General features: G+C 41.9%; 1 protein-coding gene across 1 annotated transcript in view; it reads right to left on the bottom strand.

The window, feature by feature from the left end:
* The window catches only part of COL19A1 (collagen type XIX alpha 1 chain), a 381,858-nt gene that overhangs the window by 80,103 nt on the left and 279,909 nt on the right, over window positions 1–21,846 (bottom strand). The window contains exons 18-19 of the mRNA XM_007447208.1: window positions 7,106–7,150; window positions 1,453–1,514 (exon numbers count right to left, since the gene is read on the bottom strand). Coding sequence (XP_007447270.1) covers window positions 1,453–1,514; window positions 7,106–7,150 — 107 coding nt within the window. The remainder of the gene's footprint in view (window positions 1–1,452; window positions 1,515–7,105; window positions 7,151–21,846) is intronic.

Raw genomic sequence — 21,846 nt, 5'->3', positions numbered from 1 at the left:
TGCTGAACAAGCATTAGCATTTCAAAATGATCTGCAGGTAATTTAAGTTCACACTTAGTATGAGAAGCACTGCTCTAACCCCTTCAGATTTCTCTCTTCTGCTCTACAAGTCCCAGCTATCCCAGTAGAACTGTAGTAAATCATAGGGACTGGTCTGTTATGGGTCACGTGGAAATTAGGAGAAGGTGTCAGTGTTCCAGCATGGAGGGGAGACAGCGGGGACCCAGAGAGGTAGGTAAGAGGTGGGAGACGTGCCCACAAGTGTGGAGTATCAGGAGTGAGTGGGCAGATGGACGGGGCAGCAGACACCAGGCTGGATTTGTGGGGCACGTGAGATTTCCTAGAGAGTCCCAGGAAGGGCTGTTACTGGCCTGGATGGAATACTAAGGGCAAGCATGATTCCTGAAGTAGGAGAACTTCGGGGTACATGAGTGACGTCACTGATTCTAAAGCTGCCTGAAAAATGACTGTCATTGCCAAAGATGCTTCATTTTTAAAAAAATTAATTAATTTATTTTTGGCTGCCATTGGGTCTTCATTGCTGAGCACGGGCTTTCTCTAGTTGTGGCGAGCGGGGGCTACTCTTCGTTGCGGTGTGCGGGCTTCTCATTGCAGTGGCCTCTCTTGTTGCGGGGCACGGGCTCTAGGCACGCAGGCTCAGTAGTTGTGGCACGTGGGCTTCAGTAGTTGTGGCTCACGGGCTCTAGAGTGCAGACTCAGTAGTTGTGGTGCATAGGCTTAGTTGCTCCGCGGCATGTGGTATCTTCCTGGACCAGGGCTCGAACCCGTGTCCCCTGCATTGGTAGGTGGATTCTTAACCACTCTACCCCCAGGGAAGCCCAAAGATGCTTTTATTATTCATTTTAGCTATTATGTTTAGTTGTAGCATGGCAGCTGAGTGATTTTTTTTTTTTTTGTGGTACGCGGGCCTCTCACTGTTGCGGCCTCTCCCGCTGCAGAGCACAGGCTCTGGACGCACAGGCTCAGTGGCCATGGCTCATGAGCCCAGCCGCTCCACGGCACGTGGGATCTTCCCAGACCGGGGCACGAACCCGTGTCCCCTGCATCAGCAGGCGGACTCTCAACCACTGCGCCACCAGGGAGGCCCAGCTTAGTGATTTTTAAACCCTGGGTTCTGGAATCCGCCTACCTAGGAGTGATTCATGGTTTCAATACTTCCTAGCTGTGTGAACTTACAGAAGTTACTTAACCTCTCTGTGCCTCAGTTTCCTCATCTGAAGGATGGGGGTGATTTTTTAAAAAATGAACTAAGTGAGGTAATACATGTAAAAAACGTAGTACCTTGACTAGAGTACATGCTCAAATATCTGTTCTATTGTTCCCTATGGCAGGGGCAACCAAGGTGCATGGAATTGGGGCTGATTAAGAAATATATTTTTAATTCTATCTTTTGGATATTCTTCCTCTGCTCTCAAAGCTAAAATACTTACAGATTCTCCTTTTTCACCTTTAGGGCCAATAGAGCCTGGAAATCCTGGTGGTCCAATTTCACCCTTTCAAGGAAAAGCAGAAGAAAGTTTTTGCAGGAGGCCAGGTGAGTTCTGTTGTGACTGTCAGGCTCAGAGCATTGCCTGTGCCCTTTCTAACCACAGAAGTTATCTCTTATCCCCCAAGAGGCAACGTGAAGGTCTGAATCCAGTTAGGCTATTCGCATAATAATGTTTGTCAGTGCTCCACGATGCCTTTAGGTCTTTTAGAAATCCATAATATTCATTAGGATCTTTAAAATGAATGTGAAACAAGTCAATTATTTTTCAAGGAAAGAACATTTAGAGGGAAAAAATTATAATTTCGCTCTGCTGTATTTTGTTTTTGCAAAAAAAAAAGAATTTTTTGTGGTTTTAAAGACATGAGATAATTTAACTGACACAATAATCCAGACCCATTTTATTTCAGACACTTCTTTCTTTTTTCAGGTTGGGGGAGGTGGAGGGGTGAGGAGTCACAGGAAGAAAAACACATCTCTCCACTGTTTCCAGCACTTACATCACCACTTAAGTGTTCGGCTGTGGACAGAGAAGGCATTCTTGTTGATGTGGGGACAGTAGCAACTTAGAAATGCGTAAGAGGTTCTGGTCAAAAATCTTGAGAAGGCATTTATATGTGACATATAAAGGGAATTTTTAGAAAATAAAATTTTAGAAATAATACTTGTGGCAAGGAAACGTATCGTTAATTAGACTTCAGGGATGTCCCAGCATTGTGCTTCCATTTAAGTGTTAATCAACCTTCCCGAATACCAGGCAGTTGTTAAATTAAATGCAGCCACTAGAAGTTATGTAATGTTGGTTATTTTCCAATCTCAGGAGCATTTTTGCAAAACAATGTTCTCCATTGCACTTCCAAGTATATGCCTTTTTGGCCCATCTTGTCTTTTTTTTTAATTTTGAAAAAAATACAAAACACATAAAATTGAATATGTCAAACCTCCATGGACCACACACCCAAGATGGAAGAAAGGAAAACAATTTATAATCGAAGAAGTTTCAAATTCTCTCTCTTCCTGTCCCAGAGAGAGCCGCTGTCATGAATTTAGTACTTATGTTTTCAGTCTATATTTTTGCACTTTTACTGCATATGTGGAACCATAAATAATATGTTATTTTGGATATTTAAAACAAATTCTATAGAAGCCATTGTTTGATCTTGTATATAATATTCTGTGACTTTTTCCCCACTCAATGTGGTTTTTAATATCCATCCTCTATTAATAGATATATTTAGATCTAGCTCATTCATTGAACCCTCAGATAGCGTTCTATTGTGTTAATGTATCAGGGTTCATCAAAGCCCTACTGATGGGTATTTGGTTGCCTCTAGCTTTTCTCTATTATAAACAAGGCTGCAATGAACATCTTTATACCTGCCCCCTGTGTGGATATGTTTATGTGTTTATTTTTTTATTTTTTACTTTTTTTGCGGTACGCGGGCCTCTCGTTGTGGCCTCTCCCGTTGCAGAGCACAGGCTCCGGACACGCAGGCTTAGCGGCCATGGCTCATGGGCCCAGCTACTCCGCGGCATGTGGGGTCTTCCCGGACCGGGGCATGAACCCGTGTCCCCTGCCTCGGCAGGCGGACTCTCAACCACTGCGCCACCAGGGAAACCCTATGTGTTTATTTTGAATCCTCAAACAACAATCTACCCAAAGTATTTCAAGTACTAGTTTATTACAGCCCTAAAACATTGTTTTATTTCTACATTTCTATCCTAATCAGTATCTTGTGATTTTAGACTACAGGAAGAGGGAGCCTGTCATATATAATGGACAGACAAAGCCATGTTTTTATTAAGGCAGTGTCTAGATTTGTGGAATATATTTTGTAAATGTAATCTTGATTTTATTAATACAAGTATTTTCCTTTATAGTGTACCATCCAAACATATAATGTACCATCAGTTTTGCACTTACCATATTGTAGGAGAAGCCATTTTTTTCTACAGATATTGAATTCTATCCATAGTACAAAGAGGAAGAAATTGGTGGAGACATTTAAGGGGCTGATTGCTGTTGGTTTGAAAGAATAAATAAACAATTGACCTTATACAAGTGTTAGGCTGTACAGAGTGACCTTCCTATTACCCATTTGATAGGTGCTAAAAGCCCCAGTGCACAGGTGTGATAGAAAAACTTATGCTTAGTAAGTTGCATAAAGTAAATGTAGAAATCAAGGAAAGGGTCTAGAAATTACTATAAAAGTCACATCTGCTCAATACCAAAGGTAAGGGGAGGGGAAGATACTTGGAGGAAGAGTAACTATGTTCACAGCTGCTAAGTATTTGAAGCAATGTATACAGGTCTCCATTGAAATGCAGAGGAAGGACCCAACAGAGGCTTTGGTCCATCTCTGATTGGCACGAAGGGGTGTCCGGGCTTGGAGGAAATCTTAGGGTTCTGTTCCCTTATATAAAACTCTACAAACAAAAGCATTTCACACCTGAAGCACAGACATGTATGCTGTTTTTCATAGTTAGAATGGGTGTTCAGTGATTTATCACTGTGGCTATGAGCTGAAAGACAAATGATGAGTTTACTTAGCTTCAGGAAAGGCTGTCATTTAATTTGACACCTTGGATGCTATTTGAAAGGTCTGGTGGTGTTGAGCCTCCATCTTTTCCCTCTGACAACTGCCCTAAAAGACACCGCTAATTTCTCAGGAGTCCTTAGATATTCTGTCACCTATTCCACCGTCTCTATAAAGGAGCAGTTCTCCCCGACAGACCTGCAAACACAGCATCATCCCCTCACCAGATCCCATCAGTCTCAGGTCGTCATTTCAGTCCTGGTAGACTGGTTACTTGGATATCATGGTCTCCATCACCATTTACCATTAAAAGCCGATAGTGTTCCTTGGTGTTTCTTCCTGTATCCCAGTGTTCTTGATACAGGATTTGGCTGCTAACCTAGGAGTGATTTGTGTGTTCATCCTACTGCTGTTTGCATCTGTTCTGGTGCTTCACTGGAAGGCTGGGTTCCAAATGGTAGGCTGGTTTTGTGATTCTACTCTGCCAGCCGGTGTGTTGAGAAGTGATGTGTGATACAGCAATAAGTCACTTATGGGTTGAAATTGTACTTCTGGTTCAATCTTTTATTCTACAAGATAAATTGAGCCTCAACATTATGGTGGGAGAAGCAAAGATGATCAAGACCGGGTGTTAAGGATGGTAACAACTAACTATTAATATCAAACAGAGATAAACGATACCTTATGAGAATGAAGAAAGTTTGGAGTGGATGGATAAGGAAGGAGTGAAGCATTAGTGAGGGCTTCATATGTGCCAGGTATTGTGCTTCGGGCAAGTTCATCTCGTCTCATTTGATTTCAATCCTGCCATCAATTCTCTCTGTAGATGTGATTGTGTCCATTTCACAAATGAGGAAACTGACGCTCAGAGAAATAAAGTGTCTTTCCCAAGGAGACAGAGTTGTTAATGGCACAGTCAACTTTTGATACCAAAGCCCAGGATCTTTTTAGCACTCAATGGTTCTCCACCCTGGCTGCCAAGTAGAATCACCTGAAGCTCTTTTAAATAATAGCAGTATGGACCACCCCCCACTCTGCTGCCACCCCAGATCAACCATATACATGGGCTCTGCCCCACATCAGAGTCTCTGGAGATGGAACCTGAGTACTGGTACTTTCTAAAAGCCCTCAGGGGGTTCCAATGTGCAGTTGGAGTTCTGAACCACCAGAGTCCACCACAGGTTCAAGCAAAGATCTGAAAGAGCAGCTTGAAGGAGCTTTAAATTCTCACTCAGTGATCCAGGAGCAGCGTTATAATTTTAAGAACAAAAGTATAGATTCAGCCCAGGTACTAAGTGAGTGTGTATAGGTAGAGGTGATTCTACTCTTCTAGCAAATGTGGTGCTTATGTTTTTGAGTTTATCCTATGCATTATTTACTGGCAGAGTCTTTCTCCTTTTAATCAGAATTCTTACAAATCATTTCATATGGGCATTTATATCAGGTTCTCTATAGAGTCTTCTGGGTTATTTCTTTGGGCAGGAAGAGGCAACAGTCATGCCACTGGCTTTTTCTAATTCCACTTAAGATTCTGAAGCAATTAGAAAAGATTTTGAGCCATAGAAAGGGTCCTTAGAGTTTGAAATACACCTGTTTGACAGAATCAAATTTCTCATCACTGAGGTCTTAAGAATTCCTAAGTAACATATGTTTCCTAATGCACATAGCAAAACCGGGGCCAGCTGTTTTGTTTCAAGAAATGAATCATCATTTAAATACTTTAAAAGTGCCACAACTCTCTTTGCTCAGCTGTCCTAAGTGACAAGCTTTGTGGCTTTCTTTTTTTTTTTTCCTCCTTAGTCTGCATGTGTCCAGCAGTAATTGCTTAAAATATAATGTGTTCCTTATGGTGGTGTAGGAATTCCGTAAGCTATTTGGTTACAGGAAATAATGCTAATGTACTAGCAGTACAATCCAAGACACATAAATGACATTATTGCTGTATAATCAATTTCTGGGATGCCTTTTTAAGAATGTCAAGGTTTTATTTGTTTACTTATTTGCAGGAAATTTCATTTTCAATGGTCAATCTATAAGAAGCCCCTACTTTCTGTTGAGACTATCTTTTAGCAGTTTTTTCTGGTGACGGAGGTATGATCTTGTGAATAGATTGGCTGCACTGATTTATAAGGCACAGAAGTCATATTTTCTTGGATTCATGTCGAAATACCCTGCCCTCAATCATGAGAATTTTTACTGGGTGAATGAATGAGGAGAGAACCCCCAGGCCATGTTCCCGCGAGTATTTCCAACCCACTTGCATTTTTCCCCCTTTTTTTAATTGAAGTGCATTTTCCCCCTTTTTTAATTGAAGTATAGTTGATTTACAACGTTGTGTTAGTTTCAGGTGTACAGCAAAGTGATTCCATTTTACGTACATATATATCTATTTTTTCCGATTCTTTTCCCTTGTAGGTTATTACAAAACATTGAGTATCGTTCCTGCATTTTTTTTTTTTCTTGACAATGGCACGTTCCCACTGAATTCAAGGTCATCCCAACTGCAGGATCGAACAGGAGTGAAACATCTTTTTGACCAGGCAAGGCATCTGTCATCTTCACAGCTAATATAATTAAACCCGTGAATGATGATGATGAGAAGCCAGTGCGAATTCGTCAGTATTTTAATTGTAAAGCTGTTCTGAAATAATTATTTGGTTAAACCGAGACTGTACATGATAAAACCCCATTCAAAAATGCTCCCATGACAGCTTATGTTTGGACACTTAAGAAAACACAAAAATAGCGAGCCTCAGGCATCGTGTCAAAGGGCCTTTCAGATGGTTTTTGCCGTCTACATGGATCCATGAAACATCTAATTAAAAACCGAAACGTGTGTCCTAATTTCATTTACCTGTGACAGCTATTTCCCCTCGATGTGGATGTGTTTGTTCCCTTCCTGTAGTCAGCTACTCAGGGCCTTCTCTTGGAGGCCAGGGGGGCTCGTGCCCACTGCAGGCTGACTTGGAGCCCGCGGGGCAGCGGGACTGCCCTGATGTGTGAATGGGTGTGAGTTGGTGTAAGATGTTTTTACTCAAATTTACTTCGCAAATATGATTACCTTCTCTCCTTTTGGGCCACCAGCTCCATGCTCACCAAGGTTTCCCTAGGCAAACATAAAACAAATAAAAAGACAAAAATCCATTTATTTTTAATACATTCACTCCCTAATTAAACATAGAAATAGTGAGCTAACAGCACAGTAACAGCTTTTTATAGATATCATTTTAATCCTGTTTGCCTCTCTCACGTTCTGTCAATTATTCCTGAAAAGCTCTAACTATTGAGACCCTACCTATCCTTGCTGTGACATCCCCCCAGCAGGTGACGCTGGAGAAATACACGTCTCCAGGGGTGAATAAGCAATATTTCAAATTAACGCCCGGCAGCCTCACTCGGTGCCCATCCACTCCACGGATAGGACTGTTTAAGGCTAGCAGTGATATCCTTGCTGCTCAGTGTAATGGACATTCCTTTCACTGCCCTCTTGGCTGCACTTGGCACGTCGTGACTTGCATCCCACACATTCTCCTGCTTCCTCCTGTCTCTCTGACCTCTCCTCCCACACCATCTCCTAACTGCTCAAGGTTGGACCTCCTCAGGACTGGGTCCAGCTCTCTTGTTGTGACTCAACCTTTGGTCCCAGATACTCTTACCTACCCCACAGCTTAGGCATCATCTACATCAAGAAAGACAAATTTGTAAACCCAGCACACGTCTCCCTTCTGGGTTTTGACCCCTATATCTAATTTTCTACTTGACCTATCACCCGTAAACTCTAGAAGAGATTTATATTTAACAAGTTCAAAACTGAATTAAAAATACAACAAATACAGGCGATGTAAGTGAGAAAGATGAGAATATCACATTGTTAACATTTGTTAGTCCAGAAGAGGGAGAATGATAACTAACTTCTTCCTAATATAGCTCTGCGGTTTGACTTGTTAAAATGAGTGGTAATTTCATTGTATAATTGAAAAAAATCAAGGAAAGAAAGTCTGAATTCATCCTCTCCCGTCTGTAGAGCTCTTTCTTCTTCCATCTGGGTGTCGTCGTTGACTCTGCCCTCCTCTGTTCCTTGAGGACAATGTCATCCGGTCTGGTTGCCTCTGTCCCCAAATCTCTTCTCTCCATTCTACCCGCCTTCACTGGGAAGGCCACCATCACATCCCGCCAGGATCACTGCAATGGCTCCCTCATTGGCCCTATAATCCGCTCTTTCCCCCTCCCCACCATACGTTCTCTATAGAAGGTCGGAGAGTGATCTTCAAACGACATTCTGACCTCCTTCCTTCAAAACCTTAGCAGAGTCGTATTAAGGTCTTCTCTCAGCTCTTCAAATGGACTGAGATCCTTCCCGTCCCTCCCTGTAGTCCCCCACCCTGTCCTTACTTCTTTGTCTGGTTAGCAATCTCTCAACCCTCAGGGCTCAACTATTGAGATAAAATGCTTCCTGTGGGTCTCCAGACAAGTTCCCCTCATAGGTTCCCATTGGACATGGTGTTTCTCCTTCATAATACTAACATTGAAAATGTTGTGTTTGTTTAAAAATATTTGCACCTCTTGCATTGGCATGTAAGGTCCATGATGGCCTGGAACTGAATGGCTGCCCCATGCCTAGTGCCCTACCTAACGTATAGGACGCACTCAACAAGTATTTGTTGAATAAATATGCCAATGATTCTGACTTACATGTTTTTTTCCCATTAACTTTTTTTTTTAATTAAAAATACATATGTTGGTAGAGAAAATTCAAAGTACAGAAATGTTTAAACAACAAAAATACACAGAGGCACTGGTTCAGATCACTGTTGCTACAGTTTAACATTTTAAATGTGCCTCCATGTTACTCATGCTACTCCAATTAAAAATAAATAGTTTATAACTGCTGTTATTACTGGTCTTGTGATATTCTCTCATTTTTCCTACTTAACTTTGATCCGAGATGTCTAAATTGAAAATAAAAATGGTCGTCTCAAAATCCCGAGCTATAAATTATTACAGGGACATATTTGAAAATGAGGTATAACACTCCAAGACTGCTCATTGCAAGAATGAGCAGTTAGAAAATGGTAGGTTGTTTGAATGCAATCTGCACAGAAACACAGAAACTCTAGGAATTTCCTGAAAATACTACCACCTGGGCCTGGAGCCAATGACTATGCACAACCCATCAGAGTCTCTGCCTAGCTCTGCTTATGCTGTGACGTGTGGGGAAGGCGGAACCCTATAATCCACTCTTCCCCCCTCCCCACCATACGTTCTCTATAGAAGGTCGGAGAGTGATCTTCAAACGACATTCTGACCTCCTTCCTTCAAAACCTTAGCAGAGTCGTATTAAGGTCTTCTCTCAGCTCTTCAAATGGACTGAGATCCTTCCCGTCCCTCCCTGTAGTCCCCCACCCTGTCCTTACTTCTTTGTCTGGTTAGCAATCTCTCAACCCTCAGGGCTCAACTATTGAGATAAAATGCTTCCTGTGGGTCTCCAGACAAGTTCCCCTCATAGGTTCCCATTGGACATGGTGTTTCTCCTTCATAATACTAACATTGAAAATGTTGTGTTTGTTTAAAAATATTTGCACCTCTTGCATTGGCATGTAAGGTCCATGATGGCCTGGAACTGAATGGCTGCCCCATGCCTAGTGCCCTACCTAACGTATAGGACGCACTCAACAAGTATTTGTTGAATAAATATGCCAATGATTCTGACTTACATGTTTTTTTCCCATTAACTTTTTTTTTTAATTAAAAATACATATGTTGGTAGAGAAAATTCAAAGTACAGAAATGTTTAAACAACAAAAATACACAGAGGCACTGGTTCAGATCACTGTTGCTACAGTTTAACATTTTAAATGTGCCTCCATGTTACTCATGCTACTCCAATTAAAAATAAATAGTTTATAACTGCTGTTATTACTGGTCTTGTGATATTCTCTCATTTTTCCTACTTAACTTTGATCCGAGATGTCTAAATTGAAAATAAAAATGGTCGTCTCAAAATCCCGAGCTATAAATTATTACAGGGACATATTTGAAAATGAGGTATAACACTCCAAGACTGCTCATTGCAAGAATGAGCAGTTAGAAAATGGTAGGTTGTTTGAATGCAATCTGCACAGAAACACAGAAACTCTAGGAATTTCCTGAAAATACTACCACCTGGGCCTGGAGCCAATGACTATGCACAACCCATCAGAGTCTCTGCCTAGCTCTGCTTATGCTGTGACGTGTGGGGAAGGCGGAACATGCTTGGTCTAAGACACAAGTTGTCCAGAGGTGGTCTTTGGATTGGGAGGCCCCATGCTCTTGGCTTGCAGAGCAGAAGAGCACCCAAAGTACATTTGCTGAGAGCATCTCGCAGTGTAGCACCTTGGTTTAGATTCCCCTCCTCCTCTGAACCCCGACAACCTAAAGGGCATCAGAGGTGCTTCAGGGATGAAGAAATGCCTCTGCAGCACCAAGTCATATTATTCTATCCATAGGCTGTATTGTTCTAAAATCTTGATTTTTCTGGAGGCTTTCCTATCCAGAGAAACAACATGGTATTTACTGCCTAGCAGAGTGCCATATGTTTGCTTCACTCCATAGCTAGGTCAGGAAACTCATCTAATCAAGGACCCACAGTGGCCTCTGTAGGTGTTCTCTACTCTTGGGCTAACAGTACTCAAGGCAGAGGCAAACTGGAACTTCAGCTGCATTTATTTGTTGGCATGTGAGATTCTCCTCTCCGCTATCTCCAAGTTAATTGTACCAGATAATTACTTGGCTCTACAGAAATAATGAGACATCGTCCTTGTGTTTCTGGAACCCATGGTTCTGCCTCAGATGTTATTCTAATTTTACGAGGTCATTTTGTGCCTTGCTGCCATGTTATCTGAATGGTTCTCATAAACCTTTTGAGTAGCTATAATAGCTGTACCCTCTTGAGTGTGTTTGTTGAAGAGTTTCTATGGTGCAGCGGAGAAGATTGTTGTGTGTGCTACTCAGCCTGCACATTTCAGGAATTCTGGGGAGACCAAGGTGGCAGAGTAGGAGGAGGCTGAGCTCACCTCCCCCCACGAACACACTGGTAACACACCCACATGTGGAGCAACTCTCACTGAAAACAAACTGGAGACTGACACAGAGACTCTTATACAATCAAGACCGTAAGAAGGATCCACACAAAATCTGGTAGGAAGGGAAGAGAAGCGATCAGGTTGGGACTTGTGCCCATAGCAGGGGACACAGAAGAGAAGGGGGATTACACGGCCTCAGAGATCCTCCCTGGGAAGCAAGTGGTTTGAACCACATTTTGGGTGCTTCAGCCCTGGGGTCTGACGTCAGGAGGATGAGTCCCCTTAGCTGGTTTGCAGACCAGTGGCCCTGACAGCGGGGCTGTAAGAAACCACGAGTCTGCTTGTGAAGCGTGTGCGCACACTCGCTTACTCCCAAAACAAGGTGGAGGGAGCAGATGAAAACTACCCAGGACTCTGGCTGGTTACCTGCGGCCATGCCTGCAGGCTCCCCAGCCCAAGTTGAGCACCTGGACCAGCCCGCTGGCTCTGTGGTGCAGCTCCACACTATAGCAAGGACTACCACGGCCAAGGGGGGTGCGCGGTTGTGGGGCGATGGAGCTGCCTTAGACCTGGCACAGCATCTGAGTGGGGGGACAGTGGCCATTGCTGTCACCCCTGGAGGCAGCAGATTGGGGGCCTCCCGCAACTCTAACGGTGCCAGGAACACCACAGCCTGCACCTTGACCCACACTGAGCAACCACTCCAGGCCCGCTTGCTCCAACACTGCTCCCCTCTGGGGCAAGGGTGGTGGTGGTGGGAGAGGGGAAAGCACACTCTTGGAGGGAACAGAGCCATCTCAGACCTGACCCTTGTGGCTTCTGCTCCAGCAACCAGGAAACTGCCCCCACTCCCCAGTGGGGCGGTGATGGTCACTAAGCAGAGGAGAAGCCCTGAATCACATCTGGCTCCAGCTCTAGCACCTCCATCTCCAGCCCCACTTCCTACCAAGGTGAGAGCGGCCAGCACACCCTGGAGTAAGACATGCCTCAGGGTTAGGTCGGATCCAGCTCTCCCCGCAAAGCCACTGGGCACATGCAGACTGTAGAGGGAAGCTCCCACAAAAGGACACCCCTTCAAGACCATATAGGTAACTGGTTCACCTAACAGAGAAAGTTAGCAAAATGAGAAGACAGAGGAATTTGGTTCAAATGAAACAAAAGAAAACCCCTGAAAAGACAAGCAATTAAATAGAAATAAGTAATTTATCAGATAAAGAGTTCAAAGCGTTAGTAATAGAATAATAACTGAATTAGAGAAAAGAATAGATGAACACAGTGAGAATTTTAACAAGGAACTAGAAAATATAAAAAAGAATGAGTCAGAGGGGCGGTGGAAAGATGGCGGAGGAGTAAGACGTGGAGATCACCTTCCTCCCCACAAATACACCAGAAATACATCTACACGTGGAACAACTCCTACAGAACACCCACTGAACCCTGGCAGAAGTCCTCAGACCTCCCAAAAGGCAAGAAACTCCCCACGTATCTGGTCTGAGCTGAGTGGATGAAAGGCTCTTGCTGCTCCAGCCAGGAGTCAGGACTCTGCCTCTGAGGTGGGAGAGCCAACTTCAGAACACTCGTCAAGAAGAGACCTCCCAGCCCCACATAATATCAAACGGCGAAAATCTCCCAGAGATCTCCATCTCAACACCAGCACCCAGCTTCACTCAACGACCAGCAAGCTACAGTGCTGGACAACCTATGCCAACCATATAGCAAAACAGGAACACAACCCCACCCACTAGCAGAGAGGCTGCCTAAAATCATAATAAGTCCACAGACACCCCAAAACACACCACCAGACGTGGACCTGCCCACTAGAGAGACAAGATCTAGCCTCATACACCACAACACAGGCACTAGTCCCCTCCACCAGGAAGCCTACACAACCCACTGAACCAACCTTAGCCACTGGAGACAGACATCAAAAACAACGGGAGCTACGAACTTGCAGCCTGCAAAAAGGTGAACCCAATCACAGTAAGATAAGCAAAATGAGAAGACAGAAAAACACACAGCAGATGAAGGAGCAGACAATCAGAAGCCGCTGGAAGCAGCCTGGCAGCCTCTTCTCACCCCAAGGCTTACCAGTTCTTGCAGGCCTTCCTCTTTTTCCCTTCCCCACAGGAGGCAGCCCGCAAGGAAGCTGGGTCTGGCTTCTTCATATCTTCTGGATCCAGCAGTTCATCTGAGTCAATGAGATCCTGGAGAATGTTCGAAGCCATTAATGACCCAGTCATGGTCTCTGCTAATGAACAGGTGAAGTGGCCACAGTCCACAGCAGCAGTTTGCCCATCTATGTAGAAGGCAGCCATCATCCTACCTGGGCTTGATCATCACGCCCAAGCTGACCACATAGTGAGTACACTACGTGCACAGAAGCTGTGTTAGGCTGTGAGGGGGCTGGGGACTCATTTATGATGTGCAGAGAATATGTGTGTGGAGGGCAGGGAGGGAGGGGGCAGGAAGAACAAAGAGAGAAGCGTTATATTTATGCGAATATATAAAGGGCTGTCGTGTGAGAAAAGGGAATGGAATATTTTCTATATAATTCCAGAGGAAAAGGCAGATAATGATATATACACTTGTGTGATTCTTCGATAAACGTGTAGACAGTTAATCTGTAAGCTCTGTGAGGGCACAAACCGTCGCCTAGTTTGCTTACCACTCTAACTTCAATAGTTGTAGGAATGAAGAACTTTATTACAGAAAGCATTGATCTGAGTTGGAAGAGCATTACTGTTAAGACAGTGAGCATTTGGTGACTTGCCCAGACGAAGGAGCCAAAAAATATTTTAGCTGACAAACTCTTTTCAGGTTTACGCATGCCCACAAGAGTCTTTAATATATCACATGAAGTGAGAACAAGAAAATCTGCGGGGGGAAAGATGCTGAAAAAGAAATTTAAAATGCCACTAATGAGGAGTTTCCTTCTGAGTCAAAAAATGCCAATGGCAGGCACAGCCACAAGGCTGGGCTTTAAATGCTTTCACACCTACAAACCCAGAGAGGCCACTCCAAACAACAACATTCCCACCCAAAGTGGGGCCTGAAAGAAAGCAATCAGGTGACCACAGTGCTGACTCACCACGCTCTCATCCTCCATATCATTGGCTGAGAGGGTCCAGAGCTTGGCAGCTGCAGGGTCCATAGCAGGCTTCCCTGAATCCAACCAATGAAAGAAAACAAGCTCCAGAAAAGCAGCTGGAAACAAACTCCAAGCACATGTAAGTGCTTTCTACTGAGGCTGTGCAGGGAACACACTGGACCTGGGTTCAAGGCCCAGCTCTATCACTTATAAAGGCATGAGAGGGACCCATCACTTTATGGCAATAAAAGCCATCATTTGTTAAGCTTTGTGCCAGATACTACATTAAACATTTTACATACATGATCTAATTTAGTCCTGCTCACCACCTTATGAGGAAAGTTCTTGTCATCCTAATTTTATAAATGAGGAAAGAGGTTTAGATACTTAGGCCAGTTACACCCAGCCACAAATACACAAGTACAGACAGAGTCTACCTAACGCTTTTAACTTCCACTCCATATTGCTTTCTCCTCCTTCTCTTAGTTCCCATCCCTAGAACATGGGGCTAATAGGATTCCCTATGCCCACTGCAGGAGATTTGAATATGAAACAAGAAACTGTACCAAAAAGCATTATAAATAGCAAAGCTCCGGTCTCATGTAGACCTGTTACAGACAAGAAAATGGGCTCAAGAGCTGATGGCGGTGGCGTAACAACAAATCAGTAGCAAATCACACCTCCTGATTCTCTCTCTGGGCCCGAAAGAGCTGAGGGTTCAGTGTGGGCCAGTCCACGAATGGGCCTTGGCGGGTAAGTGCACCCCCCAGAGATCACTGTCACACTGGATGCTCAGATCTCCCACAGGGCAGGCCATCTAAGCTGCTCCTACCCATTCTGGAACTGTGACTCCAAAGGTTAGGATGCTAAAGGATTTCTTGAAGATTTAGGCTGGACAGTCAAAACAGAGCAGTGTGAATACCTGTAAATTTTTGCATACCTCACAGCTAGGACAATTTTTCTCAACTCAGGCATTAAAAAATAGTGATAGGAAGGGTGAGAATGGTGAAAAAGGGTGGAGTGCAATCTTCTGAGAGGAGATATTTTTATAAGTGTCTTAAGATCCTCAAAGAAAAGCTGAATTCAGTGGCACAGAGAAAAGGACACATGGGAAGAGGAATAGCACACTCTTATCCGCCATGACCGTCACTGTGAGGTCTTCTGAGGGTAAATGTCATAATTCTGGGGTCTGGAAAGACTTCATTAACTAATGAAACTATGGGAGTCTGACCTCTAGTATCTGGAGACCTCAGTGTCCTCTGGTGCAGAAGAAGGGGCTGAACTAGGTAATATCTACGCATCATTTCAGTATTGGATCCGAATATGCCCAGAACAACAGTACATTAAGCATTCTTCCACTTGGAAATGAGGGAAATTAAGGAAGGGAATGATCCTCTAAAGATATCACCACCTCATTCAGATCTCTGGCTCAGTTTTTAATACGGCTTTTCAGGCCCACTCAGACAGAACAATATCCCTAGGCCAGTCTCACCGGAAGACTTCTTGGTAGTAGAAAGCTTAAGTTGACTAGAAGAACCCACTTCAAAATTGGGCTTTTTTCCTGTGATCTGCACAGAGAGCAGGCTGTCACTGTGGTAACCCAGGTGTTCTCGGACAGACTGAATCTCCTCGGGGCTCAAGAACTTGCGCTGCAGCTGAAATTCAAGATATCAGAGGATTAGGCCACGCTTTTTCTACCGTATGGTGGTGTACTATGTCCCCCTCACAGGTGTCAAACGCTCACGTCTGCAGTAAGCGCATGACAGCAGGAGATCGCAGACGTTGCCTCGTGCCACACGTTCGGTTTCTCACTGATCAGGACCCTGGAGTGTAACTTCTGTCTACGTGTTTATGTTGAGCCTGCCCCTTGGAGAGTTTTATCAAATATCTGTCTATTAGGTACAAGGCACTGTGCGAGGCATTGTGGAGATTGTAATGATTATGATTATCAAGATGAATCGGACATGCTGAAGAGGCTGTTGAATGGAATCGAAGCCTGTGGCGGGGGAGCATGCCCACAGTAAAGATGCTAGAAATGAAATACGCAGTAGAGAAAGAGAACCACGGGGGGAGGGAAATGCTTTCTATGTTCCTTGGGAAGAAGCAGCAGACAGGAAAGGTCGGGAAGAAGCTGGGGGTGCTACCTCTATGTCCGACAATTATGGAACCGCTACATAAACCACAGTCCATCTAGAGCACTGAACGCCGTTCCATAATTAGTAAGAAAGTGGGTCAATACACTAAGATGGATAATGTCAAAGACAGCTAAAGGTGGGGGAAAGAGCTAGTGACTGAACACTGTATACATACGACCTTATTTACATTAAAAAATGTGTATACACACACACAAAACACACTTGTAAATACATAAAAAGAAGTCCGAACAGCCACACCAAAAAATGTATTGGTGGCTCCCGCTGGGGAGGAAAGTGTAAGCAAGGCCTGAGATGTCACTTTATATTCTTCAGTCTTAACTGAATTTTTATGAACATCCCATATTTTGGAATAAAAGATGGAAGAACTTTAACTAAAGAGAAAAATAAGAAAGGGTAGGTGTGAAGAAACTGAGGCCCTAGGTCATGTACAGATCAATGGTATAACAGCTATTGTGGTATAACACTTCTCACACAAGAAAATTTCAGCATTGGAGAAGAATGGAGAACCATAAATACCTCTATTTAATGTTAATATTTCTAATGAATTGTCAGAAAAGGATTTCCCCCTCCAACCTATTCTAGCCTCCCACCCAAAAGCTGAGGAAAATACAGGCAACTGCCCTTCACTTAGGCCTAAGATTCGTGTCCACTAAGAGATGCCTCAGTGGTCACCACTAGTACTGAGACCAAAATATGTCCCAACCCACATGGGCCCAAGCTGAGTCTCTTCAGAGGAGATTGATTTCAGAGGTTTCGTCCTTCGAGGCATCTGGTTTCTCCCATGCAGAGCCCTTCTCAACTTGTTTCCTAGTTGAGTGACACTGATCACCTCACCTTCAGGGTTGTTATTTCTCCCAGATTCTCTCTGTATCGTCTGACAAAAGAGATACTGGGTTTAGTCACCCAAGGCTTAAATTCCCAGCAAAGAAGGTCGTCTACAAACATACCTCTTTTACTTCCACAAGACCAGAAAGAGTCAGGGCTGAACACAGCTTAGATGCCGTCTTCACTTTGCTATTGTTAACTGCTAAGAGGAAAACCCCAGTTAATAGCTTTATAGGCCAAAGCAGGAAAAATAATAAAGGCTCTCTCCTATTCAGGTCAGCAGGCATTAAAACAACAATAACCTATTCTGTTCAATATATATATATTTTAGTGATAATATTTTAATTGGACAACTCCTTTTGGTTGTTCAAAGTGCTCTTACTGATGCTCTTAAGTGTCATATAACCGTCTCGGTTCTTTGTGGCTGTCTGGAGGGGTGGGATAGGGAGGGTGGGAGGGAGGGAGACAAAGAGGGAAGAGATATGGGAACATATATATATGTATAACTGACTCACTCTGTTATAAAGCAGAAACTAACACACCATTGTAAAGCAATTATACCCCAATAAAGATGTTAAAAAAAATAAAATAAAAAAAAGAAAGAATGAGTCAGAACTGAAGAATACAATAAATGAGTAAAAAAGAAACACACTAGAAAGAATGAACAGCAGACTAGGTGATACAGAAGAACATATAAGTAATCTGGAAGATAGACTATGAAAATCATCCAATCAGAGCAGCAAAAAGAAAAATAAATTCTAAAAAGTGAGAACAGTTTAAGGGACCTCTGAGACAGCGTTAAGCATACCAACATTCATATTATAGAGAACACAGAAGGAGAAGAGAGAGAGAAAGTAGTAAAAAAATGTATTTGATGAAATTATGGCTGAAAAGTTCCCAAACCTGAAGAAGGAAAAAATATCCAGATACAGGAAGCATAGAGGGTCCTAAACAGGATGAACCCAAATAGACACACACCAAGACATATCATAATTAAAATGGCAAAAGTTAAAGAGAGAATTCTAATGGTAGCAAGAGAAAAACAAAGAATCATATACAAGGCAACCCCCATAAGGCTATCAGCTGATTTTACTGCAGAAACTTTGCAGGCCAAAAGGGAAAGTGCTGAAAGTGAAAAACCTATAATCTAGAATAATCTACCCAGCAAGGTTATCATTTAGAACTGAAGGAGAGATAAAGAACTTCTCAGACAAGGAAAAACTTAAAAAGTTCATCAATACTAAACTTACCCTAAAAGAAATGGTAAAGGGTCATCTCTAGGTGGAAAAGAAAAGGCTACAGTAAGAAGGAAGAATCTACAGGAAAGGAAAAATCCCACCAGTAAAGGTAAATATATAGTAATGGCTGTGAATCAACAACTTAAATACGCTAGTACAAAGATTAAAGGAAAAGAATTGTAAAATCAACTACAATAAACAGTGAAGGGATCAACATGAAGATGGAAGATATGACCTTAAAAACACAAAATGTGGGGGGAGAATAAAAAATGTAGATCTTTTAGAATGTGATTGAACTTAAATGACTATCAGTTTAAAACAAATAGAAATAGTTATAGGTCATTGCATATATGTAACAACAAATCAAAAACCTAAAATAGATACTCAAAAAACTAGAGAGAAAGGAACACAAGCATACCACTAAAGAAAATCATCAAACCACAAGGGAAGAAACTACAATAACAAAAGAACAGAGAAGGATTACAAAAACAACCAGAAAACAAGTAACAAAACAGCAGTAAGTACATACCTGTTAGTTCACTTTAAATGTCAATGGACTAAATGTTCCAGTAAGAAGAAATAGGGTGGCTGATTGGATAAACAAAACAAGACCCATCTATATGATGCTTACAAGAGACTCACTTCAAACTGAAAGTGAGGGGGTGGAAAAAGATATTTCATGCAAATAGAAGTGACAAGAAAGTGGGGGTAGCAGTACTCATACTAGACAAAATAGACTTTAAAACAAAGACAAAAGACAAAGAAGGGCATTATATAATGATGAATGGATCAATGCAAGAAGAGGATACTATACTCGTTAACATATATGCACCCAATATAGAAGCACCTAAATATATAAAGCAAATATTAACAGATAGGAAGGGAGAAATTGACAGTACAGTAAGTCCCCTACATATGAACGAGTTCTGTTCCAAGAGCATATTGGTAAATCCAGTTTGTTCGTAAGTCCAACAAAGTTAGCCTAGGTACCCAACTAGCACAATCGGCTATATACCACTGCTTTTACACTTGCTTCTGGACATGCTGGGCTTGAAATAAAGATACTGTACTATTGTACCCTATACAATACTGAAGAGTAAAGTACACAAAAGCTCAACCACTCGTAGAGGATGCATGCACATGACAACGTATGCCAGACAAGTGAACTAACTTACCTGATCGGACATACGAAGGCACGTTTGCATCTTTGAAAGTGCACAACTTGAAGGTTCGTATGTAGGGGACTTGCTGTACAATAACAGTAGGAGACTTTAACACCCCACTTACTTCAATGGACAGATCATCCAGAAAGGAAATCAATATGGAAACAGTAGTCTTAAATGACACACTAGACTAGTTGGACTTAATAGATATCTATAAGACATTCCATCCTAAAAGAGCAAAAGAAACATTCTTTTCAAGTGCACATGGAATGTTCTTTGGGATAGATCACATGCTAGGCTACAAAACAAGTCTGAATAAATCTAACAGGCTAGAAAATATATTAAGCATTTATTCCAACCACAATGGTATGAGACTAGAAATCAATTACAGGAAGAAAAATGGGAAAAAACACACACGTGGAGATTAAACAACATGCTACTAAAAAATCAATGGATCAGTGCTGAAATCACAGAGGAAATCAGAAAATTCCTTGAGACAAAAAAATAAATAAAATAAAAACACAACTTTCCAAAATCTATAGGATGTAGTAAAAGCAGTCCTAAGAGGGAAGTTCATAGTGATACAGGCCTACCTTAAGAAACAAACAAACAAAAAACTTTCAAATAAAAAACCTAACTTCTCATCTAAAGGAATAATAAAAAGAAAAACAGCAGAAGGGAGGAAATAATAAATATCATAGAGGAAATAAACAAAATAGAGACAAAAAATAGAAAAGATCAATGAAACCAAGAGCTGGTTGTTTTAAAAGATAAACAAAGTTGATAAGCCTTTAGTGAGGCTCATCAAGAAAAAAAGAGAGAGGACCCATATAAAATAAGAAATGAAAGAGGAGAAATAAAAACTGATACCACAGAGATACAAAACATTTTAAGATAATACTACAGTTATAGGCCAACAAATTGGACAGCCTAGAAGAGATGGACAAATTTCTAGTAAAATACAATCTTCCAAGGCTGAATAAGGAAGAAATAGACTAACTGAACAGATCAATCACTAGTAGCAAAATTGAATTTGTAATTTTAAAAAAAAGCTCCAAGCAAACAAAAGTCCAGGACCAGACAGATTCACAGAGGAATTCTACCAAACATATTAAGAAGAGCTAATACCTATCTTTCTCAAACTATTCCAAAAATTTGAAGAGGAGGGGACACTCCCAAATTCATTCTACAAGGCCACCATTACTCTGATGCCAAAACCATATGAAGAAACTACAAAAAAAGAAAATATCTCTGATGGACATAGATGCAAAAATCCTCAATAAAATATTAGTAAACTGAATTCAACAATATATAAAAGGGATCACACACTATGATCAAGTGGGATTTATTCCAGGGATGTAAGGATGGTTCAATACCCACAAATCAACCAATATGATACACCACATTAACAAAGGGAAGGATGAAAATCACAGGGTAATCTGAACAGACACAGAAAAAGCATTTGTCAAAATTCAACATCCATTCATGATAAAAATTCTCATCAGAGTTGGTGTAGAGGAAACATATCTTGACATAATAAATGACATTTATGACAAACCTATAGCTAACATCTTATTCAGCAGTGAAAACCTGAAAGCCTTTCCTCTAAAATCAGGAAGAAAACGTGTTTGCTCGTTTTTGCACTTCTATTTAATATAGTACTGGAAGTCCTAGCCACAGTAATCAGGTATGAAAAAAGAAATAAGAGGCACCCAAATGGGAAGGAAAGAAGTAAAACTGTCACTTTTGGCAGATGACTTGATACTCTATATAGAAAACCTCAAAGTCTCCATCAAAAAACTATTAGAACCAATAAACAAATTCAGTAAAGTTACAGGATGTGAGATAAACATACAAAAATCTGTTGCTTTTCTATACACTAATAATGAACTATCTGAAAGAGAAAGCAAGAAAACAATCCCATTTAAAATCAAATCAAAAAGAATAAAATACCTAGGTATAAACTTAACTGAGAAGGTGAAGTATCCATGCTCTGAAAACTCTAAAACAATATTCAGGAAATGAAGATGATACAAAGAAATGGAAAGATATCCCATATTCATGGACTGGAAGAATTAATATTGTTAGAATGGCCATGTGACCCAAAGCAATCTACAGATTTAATGCAACCTCTATCAAAATATCGATTACAGTTTTTCACAGAACTAGAACAGATAATCCTAAAATTTATATGGAACCATAAAGGACTCTGAATAGGGCTTCCCTGGTGGTGCAGTGGTTGGGAGTCCGCCTGCCGATGCAGGGGACGCG

This window comes from Lipotes vexillifer, unplaced genomic scaffold, assembly GCF_000442215.2.
Source record: "Lipotes vexillifer unplaced genomic scaffold, Lipotes_vexillifer_v1.1 scaffold1180, whole genome shotgun sequence".
NCBI lineage: Eukaryota > Metazoa > Chordata > Mammalia > Artiodactyla > Lipotidae > Lipotes > Lipotes vexillifer.
Note: the sequence above shows the minus strand (reverse complement) of the source record. Positions and strands in the feature narration are given on the sequence as shown.